At 42.7% G+C, this 17,549-nt stretch overlaps 1 protein-coding gene and 1 long non-coding RNA gene across 5 annotated transcripts in view; one reads left to right on the top strand and one right to left on the bottom strand.

The window, feature by feature from the left end:
* Positions 1-963: 963 nt before the first annotated feature.
* LOC137675211 (uncharacterized) lies at positions 964-2,424 on the bottom strand. The gene is made up of 2 exons (XR_011049904.1): positions 2,232-2,424; positions 964-1,467 (listed from the first exon to the last, which is right to left on the bottom strand). It is a non-coding gene; the product is annotated as an uncharacterized lncRNA (long non-coding RNA).
* A 64-nt stretch (positions 2,425-2,488) lies between these two features.
* The window catches only part of UGGT1 (UDP-glucose glycoprotein glucosyltransferase 1), a 46,151-nt gene continuing 31,090 nt past the window's right edge, over positions 2,489-17,549 (top strand). For all 4 annotated transcript variants that reach the window (XR_011049891.1, XM_068421057.1, XM_068421056.1 and 1 more), the window contains exons 1-12: positions 2,489-2,573; positions 4,860-4,995; positions 5,424-5,559; positions 6,803-6,885; positions 7,440-7,570; positions 8,430-8,542; positions 9,746-9,920; positions 11,220-11,316; positions 13,002-13,080; positions 13,279-13,379; positions 14,238-14,337; positions 15,441-15,501. Coding sequence is in view for 3 of the 4 variants with exons in the window: in XM_068421057.1 (XP_068277158.1) it covers positions 5,435-5,559; positions 6,803-6,885; positions 7,440-7,570; positions 8,430-8,542; positions 9,746-9,920; positions 11,220-11,316; positions 13,002-13,080; positions 13,279-13,379; positions 14,238-14,337; positions 15,441-15,501 (1,065 nt within the window). In the remaining variant the exon portion in view is untranslated. The remainder of the gene's footprint in view (positions 2,574-4,859; positions 4,996-5,423; positions 5,560-6,802; positions 6,886-7,439; positions 7,571-8,429; positions 8,543-9,745; positions 9,921-11,219; positions 11,317-13,001; positions 13,081-13,278; positions 13,380-14,237; positions 14,338-15,440; positions 15,502-17,549) is intronic.

Genomic DNA, 17,549 nt, shown 5'->3' with positions numbered 1-17,549 from the left:
CCGCAGCGCCCCCCGCCCCATTGGCTGCGGCGGCCTTCCCCCGTGGGCTGCTGGGAGGTGTAGTCCGCACCAGGCCCCGCCGGGCCGAGATCTCGCGAGAGGCGCGAAGGGCGGTGCCTCGCCCGGGCGCGCCATTGGCCGCAAGCCGTGGGGTTTCCTGGGAAACGCGGCGGGGGCGGGGCCAGCCGGCGGCCACGCCCCTCTGGCGGCGGCTCGGGGAGCAGCGGCGGGCGGCGCCCCGGGCCGGGCCCGTCCCCCGAACAGCCCCGGGCACGGGCCCAGCGCCCTGCCGTCCTTCACCCCCCGCTCCTCCTGCCGGACACAGCCCGCCCCGTGCCCCTGCCCTGCCCCTTCCACCCTCACGTTCCCCCCCTCTGCCACCTCTCCCGCCAGGGCGGCGCAGGCCCCTACGGCCCTTCGCACGGGGCATCCCGCGCTCCCAGCGCCAAGGTGCAACAGATACGTACACAGAAATAACTCTGCCGGTACACCCTGGCGAGAGGTTTGCTCCTCGCTGCTGCTTTCTGAGTTTAAGCGTGTGCAGCAGCGCCCTGAGGTCAGGAAGAGCCTCACGGAGCACAGGGCACCGAAAAAAAGCTGAGCAGATCGTAACCGCCGGCCTGGCACGGGGCTGGCCCTGTGGAAGACAAAGTTTTGCCGGTGTGCGCCTGCTGTGTTCAGGGAAAGGGGACTTTGTAAAGAAACAGGGTGTATCAATGAATACCTGACTCCAACAACCCTCTTGTTGCTGGCATAAATATTTGCTACTATTTGGGACAGAGGTGAAAAAAGAATAAACTCCCCCGCCCCTCAGTGATGACGCACATTGCAGCCCTGCGACGCGGCCAGTCCAGGGCTGCCTCGCATTTGATCACCCGCACCTCGGGATACCAGTTTTCCATGACATTGTTTTTCTTTAGGTCCTTATGCCTTGAAGCTCAGAGAGGAAGTCAGAGAAGCAACTTTCATTTTCAAAGTTTTAGTAATATTTTTAAATGAAACAGAAAGAAGACCTTATAATTACAGAATCACATTTGAGTATTCCCCAATTTTGCCCTGCAATCCCTTCAAGTCTGTGTTGTGAACGACCCTGCAAGCAGCTGTTGAGGAAGCTTTGGGCATGGACAGCGGTTAGGTTCACTTGAGAGGGATACTGCTCCTCGGGATGCCCATCGATCAGGACTTGAGTCTTGTCCTGTGGCTTGACTCTCGGGATGCTGCCCTTGCCCTGGTCAGAGTTACCTTGCCTGGCTGGACTCCCAGCTTTATTCTGGCTCAACACCTCTTAAATGAGATGTACAGTTCTGCTCCTCCAACCGCATGGCTCAAAACCATCACAGTAACACTACAAAACGTTCAGAGGACGTGGCAAAGATGATCGGACACGGAGCACACGAAGAATGGGTACACAGAGCTGGCATCTTCTGGCCAGAAAAGGGACAGTTCAGAGCGAGTTCTGAGGGAGAACTGTAAATCATAAACGGTGTAGAGAAGATGAATAAAGAACAACTGTTTTATACCTGCCATATGCTGCTTTCATTCCCCCCATATTTGCACTGTAAACAAATGAGCAAAGCGAAAGAAGCTGTTCTTTGCACAGCGTGACTAAGCCGTGGGACTCTTCAACAGGACGGGCTGCCAACCAGACAGGTTAATGAATGAAACAACATTGGTTCCACCTTTGCCTCTGGGATTACCGACTCCTCAAACTGACACTGCACAAATACTCTGGAAAAAAACCTGCTCTCTGCTTGCCCTGATCTTACACTCTGACCTAAATGCCCCAGGGCTCTGGCCGGGACAGACCCTTGGACCCAACGGGTCCGTCCTGACCCCACACGGCTGTTCTCGCGCTTTAAGATGTGCCCCCCCGCTGCCGGTGCACGCAGGGGTGCGGGATGAAGAACCCCGCCGTGAGGGCGCTGAAGGCAGCGGGATTTCGGCGAAGCAGCACTCGGATCCACCCCCGCAAGGCGCGGGGTGCAGCCGCCGGTTCCCCTCGGGGCCGGGGCTCTCCGGGGTGTCCGCACCGCGGCGGGCCCCGGTGTGCGGCCAGGCCCGCGGCCCCGCTCGCTCGCCGGTCTGACTCAACACGGCTTCCCGCAGCCGCCGGCTCCGGCGAGCGCAGCTGAAGAACCGCGGCGGCTCCGGCCGCGCCCCGCTCGCCGCCGGGCTGGGGCGGTGACAGGCAGCTCGCCCGAAACGTGCCCGCGCCCCGCCTGCCGCCTTACCGGGGCTGCCGCTCCGCGGACGCCGGTAACGCCACTCTCACCCTCGCCGCAGCGCGGCGGGACGCGGCGAGCCGGCCCCCGCTCCGGGCTAAGGCAGGCCCCGGGACTGCGCAGCGCCAGGCGCCGGCGGCTACGGGCGGTGCCGGAGCGGGACCCCAAGGAGAAGGCGGGCTGCCCCGCCGCCGCGGCCCCCAAGATGGCAGCCGGGGGGCGCTCTGGCGCTGCCCCGCTATAACTCTATGGCGGGGCGGTTCCCCCCCGCCTCGCCCGGCAGCGGAAGCGCCGTGCCCGGAAGCGGCGGGAGCGGCACGAGCCGGAAGGGCGCGTGGCGGCCGGTGGCAGGTGCGGTTACCACGGCGACCCGCGCGCGGGGCAGGGCAGGGGCAGGGCAGGGGCAGGGGGCGCGCGCGTGCGGCGGGAAGGCCCCGGCCCGTGAGGGGAGTGGGCGGTGGCGCGCGGGGCCGCCTCCCTCAGGGCGCCGGGCGGGGGGGGCCGGGGGCGGCCGCGGGCTCCGGCGGGGTCCCGGCGGGGCGCGTTGGGCGGAAGCGGGCAGCCGGTGCCCCTCAGGCCCCGCGGACAGGAGCGTCGCAGCCCGGCGGTGCGGGGGTGGCGGGGCCCCGCGAGCGGCGGGCGGCCTCTGCGCTGCCGTCGGTCAGTCAGCGGCCGCGGCACGGGGTGTGACTGGAGAGCTTCGGAGCCCGCGCTCGGGGGCGAGCGCCCTTCGCCCTTCACGAAGGGACATCCATCCCCATCCATTTTAATTTTTGAGTCATCAGCGCTGCCCGCGTTGTTCGGTCAGCGCGCAGTGCGGGGGGTGCGGTGTCTGTGAAAGCCCGCTGGATGCTGACTGGTAGCTCGGACAAATCCTGTCTAGTCCAGGCCCTTCAAGCGTGTGGTTTAGGGACTCATCAGCCGAACGCCACGTTTTAGTTTCAGTATCTACACTACGGCCCCACGACACCCGCCCGTTAGAAGACGGGCTTACAGCAGCTCTCCGGGCGTCAGCAGGGATCTTCACCACTCACAGTCCCCGCGGGGTTCAGACAACTCATGCTGGCGCCGTGGCCTCCACGCTGGGAGCTGCCGTCTCTGCCCAGGCAGCAGCTCTTTTCCTTTTGCCCTTCCCTGAAGTGAAGCGTTTCACCCGCTTGCTACCAGGCAGGCTTCGCAGCACATGGCGCGGGTCGGGGCTGTCACGGTCTGTCAGGACCCGTAGCTATGGGATCACTTATTCCTTTCTCTAAGGCAGGGTGTGCAAGTTTCCAGAAGTCAACTGTATTTTAATCTGAGTAACTGGAGGAAAAATGTTTACAAAACAAATGAGGTTTGAAAAATCCACTTTACAATGTCGTAATTCAGATTGGTTTTTGCTTTGTTACCTCACACAGAACACAGTTGAATCTCCTCATGCCGTTTATGTTCATGCCAGTGCCTCTTACCTCTTGTGTTCTCCGTAGTGTATTTTTATTTTTCTTTGCGATACTGGTCTTTCATTTGTTTTACGGCTGTTATTATTCAGAGAGCATAGGTATTTCTAATCTGCAGGTTTTCAGTTGGCTAAACTGGTGTTTGGTGACAGACGTGTCCTTTCCCCCCCCTCCCCTATTTCATATAGAAAAAGGCTTTTATTACAGTCTTTCACAGGACAGGAAAACAGGCATGAGAGAGTAGCATGGGAGTTTTAATTGTAAGAACACAGTACTGTATATTCATTTACATGTTCCAAACTACTGCGTATAATTTGCAGTGCATAAGGAGGATGTGATTCCGGGAGGAACTGCAAACCTTGCTTTTTTTTGTTGCACTGGGTGGAAGCCAAGGTTTCACTCCACAAATATTGACCGAGCTTCCCCCGCTGCACGCAGCGAGAGGTGGCTGTAACCGTTGGCGTCGTGCGCTGCCATCTGTCCGCTTCCCAGGTGCAGTGTAAAATAAATGTCACGTGCAGCTGAGCAAGCTGCTCCTTGTGTATTAGAGCAGGGCATTTCTGTTCTTATCCTGAAAGAAAGGACACTGAGATACAGAAAGAGCAATGGGTGAGTGATTGTTGGCGAACTTTGAGCTGAAGTAGTGTCTATTTTTAAAGGGAGTAGGATGAGGTAGTTTTGTCTATCTGTATACGTATACACAGGTAGAGGTATAGCTACAGATACATAACACATGCAAAGACTATTGTTGACATTGAGGTCATCATGAAAAAGAGACAGGAGTTACATCCTGACAGGCTGTCGGGTGTGATCTACCTGGAATGTGAGTGGGCTGTTTTTTCAGCTGGGGGGCGAATGAAAAATGAGTTATCCAGAAAAATAAGGATTAAGAAGTGAGGGAGTGCCTGGGTGTATAGTGGGTGTGTAGTAAATATACTCTAGTCCGAGAGGGTGGAAAAGGCTTGAACTTTTGGAGACTAATGGAAAGCTAACAGGACGAATTCAGGTCTTCTGTAAGCTTGAGTTGTGGGCAAGGACATTCCACTCAGCTGTGTTACGGTGTATAGGGCAGAGAATGTACAGGCATGAAAGTACACAGGACAATAAAGAAATGGCATAATTTCATTTTTTTCCTTTGGCTCATTTGTTGCAGTAAGTTGTATCATTTGAATCTGTCCTCATTATTTCATTCATTTTTCAGCTTCTAAAGTTGGTGGTACTTAGTGCATCCAGGAAATGCTTGTTTCTCCATTCCCCAGAGAAGAAGGCCGCTGTACCCAGCAGAACCTAAAGGGCTGACTAGGGAACATTAACCTTGCCTGGCTCTTCTGACATTGGTTAGTACACCAGCTGAGGGATCTCTGCAAATACAAAATGTGGTTTTATCTCCCGTAAAATGAACGGTGGGGTGGTTTTCCACCTGCGCTGTTTGTAATACCTCTTCTTAAAGTAAGTATGGTTTATGCTGTGGTTGTTCCAGAACAGAAGCAAGTTTATTTGAAAGCATAAACATAGAGGAAGATGGAATTGATTTAGGTTTAATTGCAGCTTAGGAGTCTGATCTTAAAATCCTTGTCTCTTTTCATGTTTTCATAGTATTTTTGATTTTGTAAGCCCGGGTGAGACTACAATTATCTCACTGATATATTGCATTAAATGGGCCACTGAATCTTAAAATGTGCCTTAATGTATTTGGATGTGTGAGATTCTGTATTTATAAAAAGGGACAATGCAAAACCAACTTTTTTTTCTTCATCTTTCTTAGGCTTCTATAAAATGGGAATACTTATTGCAGTTCTTGGAATCTGGTTCAGCTCCTCACTTGTAAAAGGAGATTCTAAGGCTGTGACAACATCTCTAACTACCAAGTGGCCTTCAACTCCTTTATTACTTGAAACAAGGTGCGTGCATTGTGATTTTTGCATTGACAAATCAGAATATGCTTAGAGGAATGTGTTCTCTTTTTCAATTGTTTTGTGGTGCTTTGGATTCTGGCCGTTACTAACTCATTGGCAGTAATAACACTTAGTTGAACATGATCATTGCTGTGCTTGGTGAGATGGGATGAATATTGTAAAGGAGATAGCAGGAGGTTTTTGGGTGGTAAGTTCTTTCATTGTGCATTAGAACAAACATTAATAACTGCGTAATTCCATAGCGAAGTATTTTTGCCTTATGAAGTTTTACGCAAAGCACTAGAGAGGTTTAGCATGATCTTGTAAAAGTCCATATTAAAAGATCTTTGACTCCACAATGACTCTAGGTTTTGATACATATCTGTTGCTTGTGTATGTTTAGCTCAGTTAAGCTTGAGTTTAACTTTGTTCATGTGAGTTGTGCATTGATTATCTAAAGGCAACTGCTTTGTTAAGAGTTCTGCAAGTCAGGCTGGGGAGATTTCTTCTGTGGTAGTAAAGACTTTTTTCAAAAAGACACTATTTAAAAAGAAAAAAGAAAGCAAAATGCTGTCTTCTCACTGCCAGTCTACTTAGCACTTTAGAAGTCCCCTTCATTTCATTTTGCAGTATTCTAATTTGGAGATATCTATGCAAAATGGGTCTTTAGATTTTTGTGTAAGAGTGTGCGTGTGTTTAATTTTGTCTGACTTAAGGGTGTTGCCACATATGGAGTTCTGCCCACGTTATCGTGGATCAGTTCACATGAAAATAGTTGAGCATTGATGGGTTTAATTCAAATGGGCACGGCTTTGGGTGATAGGACAGGCGTGTCCTAGGTGAAATTACTTTTCTGTAACCTTCTCTATAGAAGCTGAAGTTTGAAGACTGAAAAATCCGTAAGCATTAAAATGCAAACCTCAGGTGTTATTGTCAGGATTTAAATACCCTGACAATGCAAGACATTTGATGGGGAAAATCTCACCCTAAGAGACTCTGAAAGAGTAAGCAAATAATCAAAATAATATGCCAAAGGCCTGATATAGAACCTAACGATTACATTCAAAGACTCTGGGTAGGTAGGATTGTTCATCTGGGATGAACTGCAGAATGATACAGCACTGCAGTGTAAAATCATTCCTGCTGTTCAATTTACTTAGCCTAGTGCTGCAATTCATTACCCAATTCAGAAGCACTAGTTCAAGATCTAGACTTCATAGATCTAGCTAACTCTTCTCTTCTTACTCAGTGAATTTTTATCAGAAGAAGGTCAAGAAAAATTCTGGAATTTTGTTGAAGCCAGTCAAAATATTAAGACATCTGAACATGACGGTAAGTTTTCATAATCTTTTTCTTGATGATGGCTGATAGTTGACATGATTGAAAAATAAACCACAATGTTTTGTCTTCTATTGTGTTACTATTGTAAAAGTCAAAGGAGAACTGATTTCAGTAATATTTTGACTGCAAAGTGCTCAAGGCTTTTAGATATCCGTTTGACAAAAGCTGTAGTGGAGGAGTCTGAAACATGTTTTGCTTGCCAGTTTCTGTTTCAACATAAAGTATAAAATACTATAAATGCTTTTTCTCTCTGTTTCTATTTCTCAGCTGAAATTAAATGGGAGCTCTTAACTGTTTCCCTCCTCCCCAAGCCTATGTTTGCATCCTCAGGGATGTATTTAAGTGTACTCTCATGAATCCCTATTCAGTTCACTCTAATCCATCTGTAACACTGGCTGTAATGAAAAATGAGGAGGAACGGTCCCATGCACATTTACAGTTCATGTCATGGGCTTCTGTTAGTATAAATCACAATTAAGATGAAAAGTGCTTCTTCAATGACGATATGGTACAGCAAGATAACTGCTTGTACTTTGACTTTGCAGGTAGCGACTACTCTTCTTACCATGAAATGCTGAAAGCAGCCTGCCAGACCCTGTCACCTTTGCAGCAGAATTTGTTGAAATTTTCCTTGTCTTTACGCTCTTACTCTGCAACAGTTCAAGCTTTTCAACAGGTTAGTACAGGAAATCCTCAAATGATTTGTAGAGCATTACCTAAGGCCCAGGAAGGGAGTGAGCTGTGTTAGGAGACATTTGAGAGTATAAAAAATCCTGAACTGATTAAGCGCTCCGTACATCTGAGCTGAAGAGCATATGTAGATACTAATTTAACTGAGTGCCAAATTTGAGTCTGTCTAGAGTACAGAGAAGATGTACTCTAAAGAATGGGGATTTTGACATGTCTGCGTACTTTTGATGCCCGCTGAACTAATAATTGTGGGAAGACTTTTATGAGGAAAATCCCTAGGGCTCTGTTGGTACTTGTGATGCTGCTGCTGTTCCTGTTATTCAGTTGTACTTACTATCTTCTAGTAACCCATGAATATATAGCTCTAATGATTAGAACCCATAAATGGAAGTTCGTTGTATTCTCTGTTCTTTTTCAAACTCGGGGTATCACATAGTTCATTGCAAATTGTCTCACATGTGCTTTATTTAAGTACTACTACAAGACATCTTCCTTTTTCATCTGGAATCATTTTATCATTTGATATTTAACAAATACAAAGGTTTCTGACGTGTAATGCAAAAAAACCTTAACCCAAACCCCTACAATTGCAAGCCTCACTTTTTGTACCTGTAACTAGTATTACAGTTAATAGACTGGAAAAATATTTATCATCAGTTAAAAGTTAACTCTCGATTTTCCAATTTTTACCTTGCATTTAAGTTATGTAATAAACAGGGAAGAAGTAGTAGTTTAGAATTTAGGAAATCGAAGAAGACCCATTGCTACAGAGCTACGCTGTTATCATTTTCACTTGTTCTAAAGGCAAACATTCAACCTACTTTATTACAAATATTTTAATACAGATAGCAGCAGATGAACCTCCACCAAAGGGCTGTACCCTGTTTTTTGCTGTTCATGGGGAGAAGACATGTGAATATGACTCTCTTGGAAACCTTTTACAGGCAGCTTCAGAAAGGTATTTGCTTAATTTCCTACTATTGGATTAGCTCTTAAAATTTAAGCTAGTTAGACTTGCTGCTGTATAGAGATTATAATAAACCAGTAGTTTCTACATTGTTCAGTGCTCATGTATTCTGTCCATTGCTTGCACAGAAGTGGCAGTCTCTTATTCCTTATTAATCCAGCTTAGAATGATTGTTTTCTTATCCCTTGTTCTTTGATATCATGCTAGGAGGAGGAATGTGCACAGGAGAAGTTGGAAACAATTTGTTGAAGGAGAGTAGGAATACTCAGGAGAGAGTAGGAATACTCAGGAATATGTAAAGCCTTTAGTATGCAGGGAAAACAGAAAAGAGCGGGGCTGCATATTAAAATGATAGGTAATATGACAGAGAGAATTTCATGAATGGCTTGAAGCGTGCACAGTATTTTTTGCCTATATAATTTTCTCAGCATTAACAAAGAAAACTATTCCCACACAATATATTTCAAATTCAGATTTCTTCACAAGAACAGAACTTGACTGTAACTTATGAAAAGAAACTATAAAGAAAGAACTTATAAAGAAGCTATAAAATACAATACCTCTTTAGAAAAAAAGCCAACAAAACCTTAAATTTCAGTTTGTCTTCACAGTAATCGTGGTAGTTTTGGTTTTTGTAAGCATAAAGGTTTTTTTGTCAATGTGCAGACATATGGCATCTATAGCTCACATGCTATTCTTCTGACCCACTGGGAATGTTTCAAATATTTCATTATATTTTAGACAAAATTTAAAACTAGAAGTTGAAAATAGTCTTTTCATTTACTTTCTTGTTTGTATTCTAAGCCAAGGACAGGGTTCCCTTGAATTTAAGTTCCTGGAACATTTGTTCTATTAGCCTTTTATTTTTTTATACAGAATTTCTGAATTGCCATCAGGGAAAAAAAAAGTTAACTGAAAATTTAAGGGAAGTAGTTAATTTTAAAAATAAGGACCATATTAGTTTCAAAATAGCACCTAGCTACTTGTTTCACTTTCATATGTCCATTTTTATCAAAGCTTTATCAACATGCATCAAGTGCTGCCGACCTTGATAATATGTGGGAATAGCCTGACATATGTATTCACTGAAGACAGGAACAGTGACTAAACGTGAGAAAAAGAAATTCTGCATCTTGCATGGAGTGAGGAAATGCTATGAATCACAGCGTGATAATCTTCAACATTTACTCTTAGGCCAAAGCCATTTTTGTTCAAAGGGGACCACAAGTACCCAGTGTCAAACCCTGACAGTCCCGTCGTCATACTTTACGCTGAGATTGGCTCAGAGGAGTTCTACAGATACCACAAGAGGCTTGTTTTAAAGGCTGAGGCAGGAGAAATCACTTACGTCCTCAGACACTACATTGCTGTAAGTATGTTTGTGCATTGTAACAGAGGAATTTGACATGGAAAGAGTAACTGGCCTGGTTTTAAAAAAGAAAACTGGCCTAAGTTTGTTCCCTTTAAATTGATGTTTGCATAATGCGTTGCTGCTTGGTATTTATTTGGAATACTCAAAGTTTATTTTTTATTGCATGTAGCTGAGGAATTCAGAATATTTAAAATCTCATGATTGTTTAAATAAGATAATAATTTGATTTTATGAATGCAGAGATAAACTCCAGATAAATTACAGAGTTTAATTTAAAAAAATGTTGTTCCACCTATATTAGATTATAGGAAATAAAATAGTCAGATCTTTCCACAGTCAGGCCACTTAGTTACTTGATATGCAAAGCAAGGATTAACCTTAAGGTACCACTTTCAAGTGAAAGGCATTCTTTCTGTAGCAATTTTACTACAGAACTACTTACCAGTCCTAGTGCAATTTGTCCTGGTTTCCATCTCTCTCCCCTAAATTGCCCATAACCACTGGATTAGTGTTTAAAACTACAATTCAAAAGCTCTGAGAAACTTATTTGACTTTTTTCCTCAATATTGCTTAATGCTGCTAAAACCTGCAGTGTAGCAGGTAATAGCCAGACTTGAATGCAAAAAAAAACATCAGCTGGTTCACTTCTAGCGACATTTGCACTTTTGATAAAGTCATACACTTCATACACCACTTGCATTTTAGAAAGTAATTTGTTTGTCACTGTTGGGAGGAGTACTTACATTCAAAATAAAGTGTATTACACAATAGATCTTGACAGAGTTGTGTGACTCCTGTATACATCAAAATACTTTTAACAAGTGATCATGTTTGTTTCCCATTAAAGTCAGAAATAATTATGCATCTCTCTGTTGTAACTCCTCAGTGAATGTTTCATTTTTGAATGTCACAGTTGACGTTCCTTTCCCTCCTCTATCTGATTTGATGACGTGAGTCTATCCTGCTCTGCCTGGCTTACACACTGAATCCTGAAAAAATTGCTTTGTGTTCCTTTTTGCTTCATGAAGCAAAAGGTGTTTTGGGTGTTTTTTCGGTTCATAGAGATATCTTTGCTAGCTGAACTTCAAAAAGTTTTGTTGAAATACAACAGGAAATACAATTATTACAGTACGTTACTGCAGAATCACTCATTGTCTTTGTTTCTCACTTATGCATTACCAGTTATGTCTGAAATGTGTACCAGCTTGAGATTTCTTAGCTTTGGGAAATGGCAGCTTTTAATTTGTACATGAGAACAAAGAGTGGCAATATTGTACTGTTTGCTTTTCGTTACAGAATCCCAGTAAAGAAAAAGTCTACCTCTCTGGCTATGGTGTGGAACTGGCTATTAAAAGTACAGAATATAAGGCCAAGGATGATACACAGGTGAAAGGTGAATTATTATAAGAGAATTTTCTGTTTCTTTTAGTATGAATGACTGTTTGTCTGAATTGCAGATATTTTTCTTTCTTCAGCTATGAAATCACTTCTCTTCCTCTCTCTTTTGGGATTATGTTCTTTATGAAACATATCTTTGCCATGGCACTTGTCTTCTGTATTTGTGAAATGTGGGGCACAATGAAGTCAGGACTCTGGACTAGATCTTAGTAATGGCACTACTAATGCAACTAATTTTTTACCAGATAACCAGATTCTCTGCAGATGTAAAGCAATTCCTCTGCTTTAATTTGCCTTTGCTTATCCATCCTCAGAGCAGAATGTGTTTCCTGTTCTTGTTCTTTGGGAAAACAGAACTTAGAATTCTGCATGATTTTTTGCTTTTGCTGCTTTCTTTAGTGCACTGATCTCTGTTTTGCAAACTCTCATGCACGTGCCAAAACTATTCTGTTACAGTAATCTCTGTGTGTGTATACTTATTTAGATGTTCACACACACATATAAAACCCCAGAATTTCCTGCTTTTATCTTGGATTTAAGTAAAAGAAAAAAACTTTTTTTTTTGTTGGAAGTAACACTTGTGGAGAACAGAACTCAGATTTTGAATTGGGTTCTTCATGATTTTGCAGTTTTATCAGCTTCTAGATACAGATCTAAACTCTGACTCAGAATATTTTGCCAGCACCTAGAGTATAGACACATAAAACCTTTGGTTCTTATTTGTAAAAGTATTTCATTTTAAGAGAAATTAACATACTAGAGGAGTTGATCCAACTTAAGATTTCTATCACTGTGTGAGAATTTCCATTAATTTGTCATCAAAAAGTCATGCAAAAGCCCTGACATTGTTTGTAGATATTGTTTGTGTCCAGGACACTGGAGGCCTTTTTCTCTTCAGATGGTAGGAGGGGGGAAGCAATTCTGAGGAAGATTTGATATTTGTAAACTTGTGAAGTTTGATACCAGTCAGTAATCTCAATGCAGTAATCTCAAATGTTTTACAAAATGGACAAACTGTACTTGCATTGCTATGAGCTGCGAATAGCTCATAGATAGTAAGTTGCACGTTAGAGGCATATGGTTCTCATCCAGCTCCTGTCTGATTCTGTGAATGTTTTGACTGTGCAGTCTTTTGTTCATGCCTGTGCTGTTTTGGCTTGTCCAGAAGCAAACACTCATCTAAAGTTTGACTTGAGCATAAAACATCTAGATCGGAGCTGGCTTGCATCCAGCTAGTTAGGAGACGGTGTGAGTCTTTTGCACAGGTTTCTTTTTGATATTTAAGCCCAGAATTGGACTTTACTCAGATACTATTTTTTATCATGTATTTTGGGGCTAAAATCAGGGTTGTGTTCACAACTAATGTTTAGCACTAACTCTACAAAGCTGGCATGTCCTGGAAGCTCCTGGGTCCTAGTGAATTCCTCTGCAATGCCTAGGTCTCTGAGATTTCCAATCATCTTAAGCTTTTCCTTCTCAATAATCCAACTTGGTTTTATTTCACCTGTTACTGTGTTTCTGAAGGTAACATCTCCTGGATACAAGTTTAAAAGTATACCTGAAACTTGCCCTTTCTTTCTTCTTTTCAATTACTGCAGTGTAGTTTTGTTAAACTAATCCAAATGAGTGTGAGAACTGTTTCTGAATGGCTTGGTAATAGTGTTCTCTGTGTCTTTATAGGCACAGATGTGAATGCTACAGTAATAGATGAAAATGACCCTATTGATGAAGTGCAAGGATTTCTGTTTGGAAAACTAAGGTAAAACTTGTTTGAAGTTGTTAGTTTTGGTCATATCAAAAAACTTGATGCAGAGATGCTGATCTTTTGCTTTGCTATTACTTTTTAAATGTCTCAGTTATCCATGTGTGTTAGCAGCATACATTTTCATATGTTAGTTTCTCTGAAGACTTGCTTACAGGAAACCACAGAAGTTGTTTTACCCTCATACCCTTTTAGGCAGCTGTATCCTGACTTGGCAGAAGAGCTGAAAGAGCTTAGAAAACACCTCGTGGAAAGTACCAATGAAATGGCACCTTTGAAAGTATGGCAGTTACAAGGTAATCTGTATGAAGAATTTCAGTATTGTACTGCAAAAACTTGATGTAAACCTATCTTCTTGTGTTCTACACAAATGAGGTTGTTAGTGGCTGCGTACAGAGAGAGTTTGACTGTAAATTCCTGCATGGAAAATACTGGATTTTGTAAAGCGCTTTTGTAGAGTCCTGTTGAAATAGCTTTTAGAAAGATTGTTTCACAGGACTTGTGAAATGAGGTTTGCTTTCTGTATTGTGAAGCACAGTAAGCCACTCGCTCCTAAACTGACTACTTGTATGATCTGCTAAATGCAGAAAAGCAAAGGAAATGTTTCTTTCCATGGTTACGTTCTTGGTGTGGAAAGCTGAGATTTCTCAAGACCAAAGAAACACTGTATTTCAAAAGCATCTGCATGCAACTCTGACCTGTTTCCTCCCCGTGGAGGCCTCTGGAAAGGTTTTTCATCCTCTGATAAAAAGAGTAATTCAAAATGCTGAACATATGTTGTAGCTACAGAGAATCTACCTATATCCAGCAGATGGCTGTTTATATTTCTAGCTTGTGAAACAAGTACCCAGACCCCTTCTGAAGGGCAGATCCTCCCACCTCAGCCAAAAAAAAAAGGGGATGGTCTGGACTCATTGAAGCAACCTGTAGACAGGATACATTGGTTCACTTTGAAAGGGTTACTTACTTCAAGGCAACAAATAGAAGTTGAATACAAGGAAGAAGATTTTTTTTTTAAAAAGTATCTAAAGGCGCAGATAGAAAATGAATGTTCATAAGTAACAAATAAGCAAAAAACTTGAAAGCTGAAGTTAAGATGACTCTGCATTGGCTTTTCAGTTCAGAGTTCTTGACTTCTATTTTTTCACTTCTAGATTTAAGTTTTCAGACTGCTGCTCGCATTTTGACTGCTCCCCCTATGGATGCTTTGATGGTCATGAAAGATCTCAGTCAGAACTTTCCTACAAAGGCCAGGTAACTTGAATTCTGAGTTCTAGGAAGTTTTCTTATGATCTTTTTTCTGAGCAGAACCTGGGAGGGGCAGCATCGGTTGGGTTAATGTCTGAGTTTCCATTTAGCTGGTTGCAAACACTGGCGAATGTTTATGCAGAGAAGTTCTTCAGCCTGTGGTTACAAAGAGGATCTTACAGTGTTTTTCTTGGATGGCAGTTGATGTGGGCTGGTGGAAAATTGGACAGAATTATCCATGCTATTTTGTTGTGAAATGCTTCTGAACCTTTTGCATCAAGTCCTCAGGAATCTATTGGATAGGTTCTCTGTTCGGTGGCTTTAAAGTGTATCTGTTCACTGGATCCCACTCTTCTTCTGGGATCCACTTTGGGGAACAGCCCAGTCAGTCTCATGTCAGAGACTGATGTGCAATTCCATTGTTTTTTGCACTATTTCAATGACTGTCTTGAGCATATTTGAATTAATTCAAGAAATTCAGTCATAGTCTGGCCTGCCCAACCAGTCTAGAAATACATTTCTTTAGATGAATTCCATGACCTGGGTCATGAAGATGGTATTATAGGAGCTCCTCCTTTTTGCGTAGGTGGAGATATACCTGAGAGTAAAAAGAACCTGAATTCTGGTTTTATTTCCCACTAACTGTTGTTAAGATTGTGCTATTATAGCTTCTTAAGGCAGGCATTGCACACTTATTGCATTTTTAATCAGATCTGTGAGCCGTCCTTGCCATTCACTAGATCCAATGTAAGGAAAGGAATGGGAACCCACCATGAGAAGTGAAATCCCCCTATTTGCTGCTGCCAGCCTCCACCTCTACCTTTCTGGCATCTGCTCACTTTTGTTATGGTTAATGTGAAATTAGACACTGAGAGTTGGCATGTGGTTAACATTTTTATGTTCTATTCAATTATATAGTATAAGAAAAAATAGTGCATCCTATTGTTTAATGGTACCACAAAGTGCTGGTGCTTTTGATTACAGCCCTTTATACTAGGAGACTAAATATATTTATATGTAAGGTACAAAAAGTAGGATAAGTACATACCTAATCTACCCATTAGATAAACGGAAGGATGATTCACAGCATGATGTTTTTATTCCTATAGAGCCATAACAAAAACAGTTGTTTCTTCGGAACTCAGAGCAGAAATTGAAGAGAACCAAAAGGTAATGCTTCTTGAAAGTAACATAGTGCTTTTGCACTGTTTTAATATAAATTCAAGCTTTGAAAAGAATGATTCTATTAAAAAGTTTACATTTTGCTCAAATAATGATCTGATATTTTCCCACACAACTTTGTTGTAGTGTGCATCTGGGAAGTAAAGAAGTGGTGGATTTTCAAACAAAATTTTGCTTGTTCGCTCAAATATGAAAATACTGGTCAGAAATTCTTCGAGTGAGATCAGTGTGTTGGGGAATGATGATAGGGCATTTTGTTCACAGAACTGCCCCAACGATGGTTGCTCACAGTAGTCAAGTGCTCTGATAGTTATTTGGCAAGCACTTGTTAATGTATATGAAAGTGACCTTCTGTTTGGTATTTGAACTCAGAATCTGGTAACTGTATTTATTTATCTTTATAAAATTAATTTTAAATACAACGAAAGTACTATGTTGTTAACCCTGTCGGGAAATGTTTATTTACAGAAAACATAACAGTGTATGTGTTCTTAGGATTTCCACGCAGACTGTCTTAATCTGATCTACAGGACAGGACTGTGTCACATCAGTTTTTAATTAGAGTGATATGTTTGTAGCAATGGCTTGCCAGCTAAAGCTGTATAGAGATGGTTAATATGTTTCTCATAGGACTGTGCCTGCCCAGAGGCCTTCTTTCAGCCCCTGTCCTAGTTCTTACTTTCAGTGGTATAGCAGGTGTGTAACTACTCGTTCTGGGTAATAGTTAAAAAGAGGCTGACTTCAAGTTACCGATTTTAGTTTTTGATTGTATTCTGAACTTCTCAAAAGCAACTAGATATTAAAAGTGTGAGTGCTTTTTAGTGGAAGTTATTAGAGTCAAAATGTAGTTATATTTTTAGATTATTTTAAAGATGTCTGATCTGGATGGAACATAGCTTGTTAGAAAGCTATTGCTTGAAAAGCAAATATATTAAGCATCTTCTTACAGTTTTAAGGATGCAGAAGAAATTTAGTTCTCATTACCCACTTTGAGATGGTGCTTAGATATCTGAATTCATCAGTGTTTACAAGGAACTCACAGAATAAACTCGAAACCCTCTGCCATGGCTTAGAATGACTCATACTACGTGGAGGAAATGGTGCCAATGTTGGTGTTTTGGGAGTGAAACTAGTGAAGGAATAAAATGTAGCAGCTATCCAAGTAAGTCTACATATGCTTTGAAACAGAATCATATAAAAAACCCCAGGCTGTGAGGGACCTCTGGAGGTCATTGAGTAGGCTCTGGTGTTTGCAGAAAAACGTTTCAACAGCTCTGTTGGGTACTTGGCATTAGCAAAGCACTGAAAAAAACAACAGCCACTTGGGAGTCTTGTACAGACTTTTGTACAGAATTTTGTACAATTAAAATATAGCTGGTAGTGCAGTGTGGATAGAGTGGAAAATAGAAGCTTAAGTTGGTAACAAAACCAAAACCAAACAATAGCTTTTGTTATGATCTAGGCTGATCTATTCATACATTTCAGTCTCACTTGGTATTAATAGGAAAAATACAAAGTATGTTACGTACACTCCTATGTCTTTGTTTAAGAACTAATCAATGATATTTGGCTAGTCTAGTAGTAAATGCAAAGTTACCTGACATCTACTTACAAGTCCCCTGAGATTCCCGTTCTGAAGGAGAAATCCCTTGTTGTTCAGTAGCGATAAAATCAGAAAAGAAGGGATGTGGTTTGACGCCGTCGTCCGGTGTGGTTCTGGAAGGGACAAAGTGTAGAATGTAAGTGCAAGCTAAAGCTACCTGGTGGCTTTTCTGTCATGTGTTAGATCAGACTGGTCCACAGGTAAACCTGTGATTTTGTGGATTCATTTTTATTCCAAGTATGTCTAGGCTGCTAGATCCAGATCTGGCTAGATCTAACCTTGCCTTTTAAAGTTATTCTTCGCATGACTCAGTTTGTGTGGATATTATTGGATAGTGAAGTTCACTGCTATTAGTAAGTTATAGTTTACTGTGTAATTATCCACAAAAAGATAAAATTTAACACTGCATGTACTCAGCTCTTCTCTAGGAGAT

This window comes from Nyctibius grandis, chromosome 32 (genome assembly GCF_013368605.1).
Source record: "Nyctibius grandis isolate bNycGra1 chromosome 32, bNycGra1.pri, whole genome shotgun sequence".
Lineage (NCBI taxonomy): Eukaryota > Metazoa > Chordata > Aves > Nyctibiiformes > Nyctibiidae > Nyctibius > Nyctibius grandis.
Note: the sequence above shows the minus strand (reverse complement) of the source record. Positions and strands in the feature narration are given on the sequence as shown.